This window comes from Condylura cristata, unplaced genomic scaffold (genome assembly GCF_000260355.1).
Source record: "Condylura cristata isolate star-nosed mole 26May11 unplaced genomic scaffold, ConCri1.0 scaffold00002, whole genome shotgun sequence".
NCBI classification, from domain to species: Eukaryota; Metazoa; Chordata; class Mammalia; order Eulipotyphla; family Talpidae; genus Condylura; species Condylura cristata.
Window position 1 is genome coordinate 2,504,350 of NW_004567103.1, and position 8,619 is coordinate 2,512,968.

At 58.7% G+C, this 8,619-nt stretch overlaps 1 protein-coding gene across 1 annotated transcript in view; it reads left to right on the forward strand.

Annotated features, from left to right (window-relative positions):
* Nucleotides 1–294: 294 nt before the first annotated feature.
* Nucleotides 295–8,619, forward strand: part of NGEF (neuronal guanine nucleotide exchange factor) — a 28,003-nt gene continuing 19,678 nt past the window's right edge. Inside the window, exons 1-2 of the mRNA XM_004674765.2 lie at nt 295–436; nt 5,523–5,818. Of these exons, the coding sequence (XP_004674822.1) occupies nt 385–436; nt 5,523–5,818 (348 nt within the window). The 5' untranslated portion in view covers nt 295–384. The remainder of the gene's footprint in view (nt 437–5,522; nt 5,819–8,619) is intronic.

Below are 8,619 nucleotides of genomic sequence, written 5' to 3' on the forward strand. Positions count from 1 at the left end.
GCCGTCGGGGCGGCCGGTCGGCGCCGCGGAGCGGGCAGCGCGCGCCAAGTTTCCGACGCCTGCCCGCTAGCTCCGAAAACATGAAGGTTTGGGCGGGCTGGTGTGGGGATGAATCACCCGGTCGCACCCTGTGCGGTGACAGAACGGGCCTGTGGGGCCCGCCTGTCCGGGAGGGGATGGTCGGAGCAGGATCCAGCTGGCTAGAGCCGCTGCTGCGGACGCCTCTGGCGAGCTGGCCAAGGTGTGTCGTTGCTTAAAAATAACCAGCCCTGCCCCTCCCCTCTCTGTGGCAGCGAGTCTTCCTCCACCCCGGGAAATGGGGCCACGCCCGAGGAGTGCCCGGCGCTCGCTGACAGCCCCACCACGCTCACCGAGGCCCTGCAGATGATCCACCCCATTCCCGCCGACTCCTGGCGAAACCTCATCGAACAAATAGGTGGGTGTCGGGCCGCGGGCTTCACTTGGGAAACGTGGGTTCTCGGTGGACTCCAAGGTTCCTCTGCGCGGGAGGCGCCCCTGCGTTTCGTGTGAGCAAATGTATCTGACTGGCTGCCGGCATTTTTTACATAGTTGGTTCTCAGTGGCTCCTGAGCATTTGCAGGCGCCTGGGCTTAGGCATCCGCCTTTCAGACCCGCTGGCTCCGCAGGGGTCCGCGCGCCCTCGGCTGGACGGCCTCGCCTTCCCAGGCACTTCTGCCAGGAAGGTGGGTGCGGTGCCCGAAGGAGGAGGAGACCAGGGCTGGGGGGCCTGGGCAGGACCCGGTCTCTAGCGGCAGCTGGGGGTGTAGGTTGGAGCTAGAGGGGAGAGCCTCCCGAGAGAGCCAGGCGAGGGGTGGGCTTCAGAGCCCCTCGCCCTGCTGACTTGGCGCCGTCAGCAGCGAGGGCGGTAGAGCAGGGCAGGACCAGAGCCCCACCCACCGCCTCACCTGCGGGCCAGGCTGTGGGCGGCCCTGAGCGCGGAGAGTGGGTGGAGAAGGGGCGGGACGCCAGCACTTGCATTCAGCGTCACAAGTTGCTTCCTTCGGTCCTGCGGACTGGTCATGTGGGCTCCGTGGGTGGGAAAGCAGTGGTCCCAGGCGACAGACCGCAGTTGGCTCAACTCGCACTCCTGGCTTGGGGCTTCCTCACCTAAATAATACCCCACGGAGCCCTGCGCCCAAACGCTGGCGCCGGTGGACCTGGGGTGTCTCCAGACTCCAACAGCAACGCCTCCGTCCCCCAGGAGGCCCGTTCCCAGACCTCAGCTCTCGGCCCTCCTTCCCTTTTCCAAGCAGAACCTGAGAGGAGGGCCGAGGGGCGGAGCGCGGGAGCTGACTCGGGCTGGGTCCCCAGCGTCAGCCCCGAGGGTGGCCCTGCCTTTTCCTCTTCTGCTGGGGAAATGAGAGAGGAGCTGCGTGGGAACTGAGGCTGCGGAGCTGGACAACTTGAAATGGACCCTCCTGGGCTAAGATCAGGAAGGAGACGCCAGTGGAGGGTCTCCTGTTTCAGGGAGACGCCATGTGTGGGCTTGCTAGGACACAGCTTTCCCCAGGCCCAGTTTGCCAGGAGGGTGTGTAGGGCGACCACCCCCCGGGGAGCAGGCGGACCTCGAGGGTCCACACGGGGAGCCGAGACCCTGGGCAAGTGCAGATGCCTGCTCCCCTCCGCCTGGCAGACAGCGGGCTGACCCGAGTCCTTCCTCCCAACCCCACCGTCCGCTGGAAGTTCAGGTGTCCAGTACAGCACGGAGCAGTCTCCCTGACTCCCTCATGGCCCAGCCTGTGCAAAGCAGATTCCCACAACCACCTGCCTGCTTTCTGCGCTGTGAATTCCTGCAGGCGTAGGAAGGGACGCAGGCTCGTGAAGACACTGCGGGCTCAAGAGGGCAGGAAGGTGCAGCGAGCTTCAGACCGCGCTTGAGCTTCACAGCCCGGCCTGAGACCCGTCTCTGGCACCTCACAAATGCTGGACACATAGAAGGTGCTCACTGAAAACTAAGGGAATCCCCTGACCTTTTAGATGTTTTTGCTGGAACATTAAAAAGAAACAAAATGACTCTTCAGAAATCAGTAACTCTAGGGGCTTTGACAAGAGGGTCTAGGCGTTTTGCCTCCTTCTTCAGGGCAGTACAGCCAGGCTGGCATAGATGGTGTTGACTGGGAGAGAGGGGAACAGCCTTCTGAGTCTGTATGAGTAAAATCCAAGTGCAAGATTTCACAGCTAAAATTAACTTCCATTTAAAATTATGCTCACTGAATGTATAAAATATAAAATAGGAAAACTTGATAGATTGGCAGCTGATCGAGTACAGAAGTTAATCTGATAATATATAGCTCTTCAGGTAAAATTAGTTTATTTTTATTAAATGTAATCTGAAGCTTAAGACGAGTGAAAATGAACAATGTGAAAAGTGTCACATGGTGTTTCAGATAACTGTTGGTAATCAGAGTAATTCCAGGAAAGCTGGTGTTCGACTACATATTCTAAATATTTCCAAAAGTAGGATGCTTGAAGAAAATTCTGAGATTATTTGTACTGGGAGTTTTGGGCTGCAAGTCACGAATATGTGGGGGTTGGGGGAAGTGACCTGATTCCATGGGTGAGAAATCCTGGAGTTAGCGCATTCAACCAAAAATGGATCAGCCTCTTCCCCTTCAGCATTTGGGCTTCATATCCCAGAATGGCTGCCGCAGCTCCAGGCATCACATCCTCAAGCAGCCATGTGTAGAAACAGAAGGGCCATTCGTCTTCAGTGTCTATTGGCGAGGGCATCTTTTTGAGACCTTAGCTGACATCCCCTTACTCTCTTTAGCCAGGTTGTGTCATCTGCCAAAGTCTAAAGCCAACATTGACACAGGGAATTGTCATGGAAAGTTTTGTTCAGTCAAATTCACCCACTCTCCAGCACAGATTGGGTCAGCACCCAACCAAGCCCTTCCCGCATCTTCTGGGAAGAAAAGATATGAGGAGATGGAGGAAGGACAGCCAATGGTGTCTCAGAAATAATTGCTTCCAACCCAGCTACCCACAATGCTGATATTTTTGTCTTTTTTCGGCATATGTGAGATCACATAGCGCAGTGAGATGTTGGCGATAGTGTTCACCCAGGATTGCCAACTGTAGGATACATAAGCCATATTTTTGAACCTTCAAAATATATCAAATGAAACCCTTTTGTGAAGCTTGGAAATTACATTGGTTCAATTCCACAGATATATGCAGACCTACTATGTGGGAGGCACCACACTAAGCAATGAAAAGTGAATCCAAACCAGCTTTTTTCAGTCACATAAACAAATGATTGGTTTGATGTCAGCACTCGTGATCTGTCTCAGGCGGGCAGCAGAACCTGTCTGGGTCGTCTGCATTCTTGGAAGGGCCAGTTTCCCTGTTGATTCCTCCGTCTGATGAACTCCTTGTAATAGTCTGCTGGATTGTAACATTGCAAAAACGCAGGCTCTTAATTGTTTTAAGTACACGTTACATTTACCCTGAAGCCTTTATAATTTAGCTTTATGGAGCAAAGGAAGACTACTCGTTCATCGCAGGGCTGAGGTATCGGGCTCCTGTTTATGGGCTTGTCCACCCTCCTTAGGGTTTCAGAGCAGCTCACTTTCCTTGCTTTACTGTTCAGTTGCATGGGGCAGATTCACAAGACGTAGTCGTGGCTGACCTCTGCTGCACTGTCAGAGAGAGCGGTGGTCCGTTCACCCCAGTTAGAACTTTCTAGGGCAAAGTGTCTTTGTTTACTAGACATATCAGGGGCCCTGACCAGTCTCCAGACCAGTGTGTCCACCTCTGCAGGTGTCCCTGGATCCCCATCACCCCACCCTTTAGTTGAAGCCCCTCCCATGTCCCTGGTCTCCGTAAGTGGGGCCACCTGGTCACCTGGTTTCATTTGTGACGCAGCACCAGTCCCCACCAGGTCGGCCTCTGCCTTAACCACTGCGCCCGGCTCAGGACACGACTCCCTCAGTGAGGCGCACAGCAGCGCAGACCCTCACCTAGAGAACTGACACCCGTCCTCCTCCTCACTCGTCCTCCTGAGCAGAGAGCAGGGCTGCTTGCCTGGGGACTCGCCAGCCCTCCCCTCGCACAGGCAGCCTCCACCATGGTGGGCGCGTGGACAAGCCCAGCATGCAGAGTCCAGCCCCCGCCTGAGGCTGGACACCAGAGATGACATTTGCCTGGTGGCGGTGCTGCCTGTGTGCACATCCTGCTGACCCCCCAGATCTTAGAGCCAGGGTCCGCCTATCCCACATGCAGTTGGTCAGGAGAAGACGTCTGAGCCATGAAAGCAGAAAGGGATGTTTTCCTTTAGCATCTTCAGGTTGCTGAAATAGTAGGTTTTCCTATTTTTTTATGTATACAGAACTGGGGTACAGGCCAGAGGTGCAGGGGTGGTGAGAGGATTCCCCAGAGACAGAGTGGGGAGCAGATCCCCTCTAGAGCTAGGCGGGTCGACGAAATACACTGCTGAGGGGAGCAGCGGGCGAGGCAGCGGGCGAGGCAGGAGAGGTCTGCTGTGCCCTGTGGGTCACCTCCGGGGCAGGGATGGAACTCAAACTGAAGCTGCTGTGGCCAGCTAGTGTGCTTCGTCCCAACCTGTTGCATCAGTATGTGTGAGGTTTTTGTTTTTGTTAAGATTTATTTATTTATTCATACAGAACTGGGGTACAGGCCTGAGGTGCAGGGGCGGTGAGAGGATTCACCAGAGACAGAGTGGGGAGCAGAAGAGGCTGATCTACGAAGTCCATTGCTGAAGGGAGTAGCGGGCGGGCCAGGAGAGGTCTGCCCACCATGTGGGTCACATCTGGGACCTGGGATCGAACTCATGCGGAAGTGGCTTTAGCTTCTCAGTGCTGTGGTGTAACCCGCTGCACCCCAGGGAGGGACCATGTGTGAGGTTTTTTTTTTAAAGATTTATTTATTTATTTGTACAGAACTGGGGTACAGGCCAGAGATGCAGAGGGTGAGAGGATTCATCAGAGACAGAGTGGGGAGCAGAACAGGCAGATCGACAAAGTCCACTGCTGAGGGGAGCAGCGGGGGGCCAGGAGAGGTCTGCCGCGCCATGTGGATCTCTCCTCCAGGGCAAGTGGGGATCGAACTCATGCGGAAGTGGCTTAAGTTTCTTTGCGCTTTAACCCGCTGCGCCACCAGGGAGGGCCCCATGTGTGAGTTTTAATGTGGGTGCATTTAACACTCTGGAGGGCGTTGAGCCCAGGGGACATTTCCATCCACACATCGGTGGCTGACACGCCAAGTACTAGGCTCCTGTGGTCTGCCAGGTAGCTTGCAGGTCTGCCAGCGTAACGGCGTGTGATTGGACTTTGCGACCATTTCGGGATCACTCTATCTTTGATGTAAAAGCTCTTAGGCGTGACGATCTCACTCAGGAGAGGAAGGCGCGGCTGAGACGCCGGCTCGGCTCCACCGCTCCTCGGACGGGAGCGCTGGCCTCGACGGGCCTTGGCGAGCGTCCGGAAGCACCTTGGCCTGAAAATCTCTCTTTTCTTCATCGCCACTCTGTTTGCTCCCAGGGCTCCTGTATCAGGAATACCGAGATAAATCGACACTCCAGGAGATCGAAACCAGGAGGAAGCAAGATGCAGAAATACAGACTAATGTCGACGGGTCCCCGGGCAGTGGGGAGACCCCAGAGGAAGAGCAGGAGCTGGAGCCGGAGCCGGCCAGCCTGCCCGTGAGGAAAGCTCTGCCACAGATCTGCCTGCTCAGTAACCCACACTCCAGGTTCAACCTCTGGCAGGACCTCCCGGAGATTCGGAGCAGCGGGGTGCTGGACATCCTCCAGCCCGAGGAGATCAAGCTGCAGGAGGTAAGCTGCAGGCGGGGGCTCCCCTCAACAGCCGGTGCCAGGCTGCTCACACAGGGGCTCGGGCCTCCCTGGAAGAACCCCCGGCAGGGTTTAGCCATCCCGATCATGCAGGGAAATTCGCAGGCAGCGAAAAAATGCCAAGGTCCCTGGCAGGAGCGCTCCGCCCGTCTGTCGGTGTCCCCGGCGTTGCTGTTTCTTTGGAGAGTAAGATTGCGGCTCTGTACCCTTTGGGGTGACTGTCGGGGACCCCAGGCCGCGTGGACGCAGAGCGCTGGGGAACACGGCACTAGAGTGGGGCCGCAGCTGGTCATCTGGGCCTGTCACGGCCTTCCCCACACCTCCGAGCTGGGGTGCCTTGACCTGGGCGGAGAGGGGTCCCTGAAAGGACACCCTCAGCCTCCTTCCCCGACACGGAGCGGCAGCCTGGGGCTTGTGGCTCCCTGCCTCGTCGCGGCTGACTTTGCCCATCCGTCGGGCTGAGCGCATCGCTGAGCTGCCCGGAGGTTCGTAGCGGTTCGTAGCGGGCAGAGAGAAAGAGCCGATAAAAGATGGAAAGAGGCGCCTGGGAGCCTCAGCTGACCAGTGTTTGGACGGAGAGGGGACATCAGGGATGATGAGAGGAATGTGGCCGGCGGTCAGGAGGGGACGCGGTGGGAGGAGTGTTCCGGGGGCCGCGTGTCCCCTGAGATCTGGGCTTCTGGTGTGCTGTCCGGCTCCGGTCACTGTGCTCCGGCCACGCCCACCCCCTGCTGCTGTGGCCCACCTACACCCGCCCCCTGCAGAGCTCTGCCCTCCTTCGCCCCCGCCCTCCGGTGCCCACTGCGCCGTCAGTTCGCCACCCAGGCAGGCCAGGCCCCAGCCGGTCTCCGCTGGTGAGCTGTGGGACACCCCCGCCTCTGGGGAGGGCTCCAGAGACCCGCTGGGGAGGGCCCCCTGGGCAGAGGAGGACTCGGCGTGACCTCTGGCGCCCTGGGCACTGGCCAGCGCGGTTTGTAGGTTCTCATCTGAAGTCACTCTTCCCATAAGAAATGAAGGCCGGTGGTCGGGGGGGCCTCCCTGGAGGCAGGCGGAGCTTGGCCGAGGACACCTCGCCAGGCTTTGCCCACTAAAAGCAGCTGTGTAGAAGGTGCCAGAAGCCGTGGAGAAACCCACGCTGGGTCAGCCGACCTCGCCCCCCTGAGCCCAGCTCCAGCTTCCCGTCAGGGGCCTCCCCTCGCCATCCGCACCGGCTCTGTGTAGTGCGGCCCGGGCTCCCCTCGGAACCAGCCCCATTTCCGGGGGATTGTTCTTCACGTTAACAGTTGAAAGCTGAAGGTTTAAACGACTTTGGAAAGCTCCAGAAACTCCAGAACCTAAACCACAGCCTAAGCCTTTCCCACGCGAACAAAGCGGGGAGCAGGGGGGAGGGGGGCCCTCGCCAGAGAGGGGGGCAGACTGGGACCGCAACAAGCACATGCCGCCATGCCAGAGCCAGAGCAAACGTCTGTCCCGCCGCTGAAAGGCAGAAACTGTCCAGCTGGTCAGAAAATGAAACATGGTCAACAGCAAAACTCAGGACAAGAAAGGGGAGCCAGGAGTCTCCTGCGTTGTCCAGAGAGACGCTTTACTTGAGACTTAGCTCAGCACCAGCCGCGTCCCCATCCTCTCGCAAAGGCAGCCCCCGGGCGCTGGGCCCGCTCGGCGCCCACCGGCTTCGCTCCCTTTCTCTCCCCTTCGCGCCCTCTGACGGAGGCGTCACAGGCCGCTGACTTCAGGGTTTGACACTTAGCAAGACTCTTCGGTGCAAAATCCTTACAGAGTTGCACGTTTCATGAAACAGTAGTTTGCTTTGCTTTGTTGTGACCCGACATTTCGACACGTCAGGGCTCTCGCTCTGAAACAGCTCTTTGCACTGAGAATTCAGTCTTTGATCGCGGAAAGCATGATCGCACAGCTGCCAGAATAAGCTCAAGATAGCGTGGGGGGCTGGGGGCAGGAGAGGCCGGCGCAGGGGCCTGCGAGGGGCCGCCGCCCCGGGCGCGGTGGGTCCACACGTGGCTTGCAGGGACGTGGCCTGCGAGCAAGGCCTCGCATGGGTGGGTTAGGAGAGCATCTGTGTGGGGCCCTGCCAGCGGTCCTTGAGCCTGTTGCTGTGGGAGAGAGATGCCTGGGGAGAGACATGCCTGGGGGAGAGACGCCTGGGAGAGACGCCTGGGGGAGAGACGCCTGGGGGAGAGATGCCTCAGGGAGAGACGCCTGGGAGAGATGCCTGGGAGAGAGATGCCTGGGGAGAGAGACCTGGGAGAGAGACACCTGGGGAGAGAGGCCTGGGAGAGAGACACCTGGGGAGAGATGTCTGGGAGAGAGACACCTGGGAGAGACGCCTGGGGAGAGGCATGGGGAGAGGCATGGGGAGAGATGCCTGGGAGAGAGACACCTGGGAGAGACACCTGGGGGAGAGACACCTGGGAGAGATGTCTGGGAGAGACGCCTGGGAGAGAGACACCTGGGAGAGACGCCTGGGAGAGACGCCTGGGAGAGACGCCTGGGAGAGATGCCTGGGAGAGAGACGCCTGGGAGAGACGCCTGGGGAGAGACGCCTGGGTGAAACGCCTGGGGGAGAGACACCTGGGGGAGAAACACCTGGGAGAGACGCCTGGGAGACACGCCTGGGAGAGAGACGCCTGGGGGAGAGACACCTGGGAGAGAGACACCTGGGGAGAGAGGCCTGGGAGAGAGACACCTGGGGAGAGACGCCTGGGAGAGAGACACCTGGGAGAGAAGCCTGGGAGAGACGCCTGGGGAGAGGCATGGGGAGAGAC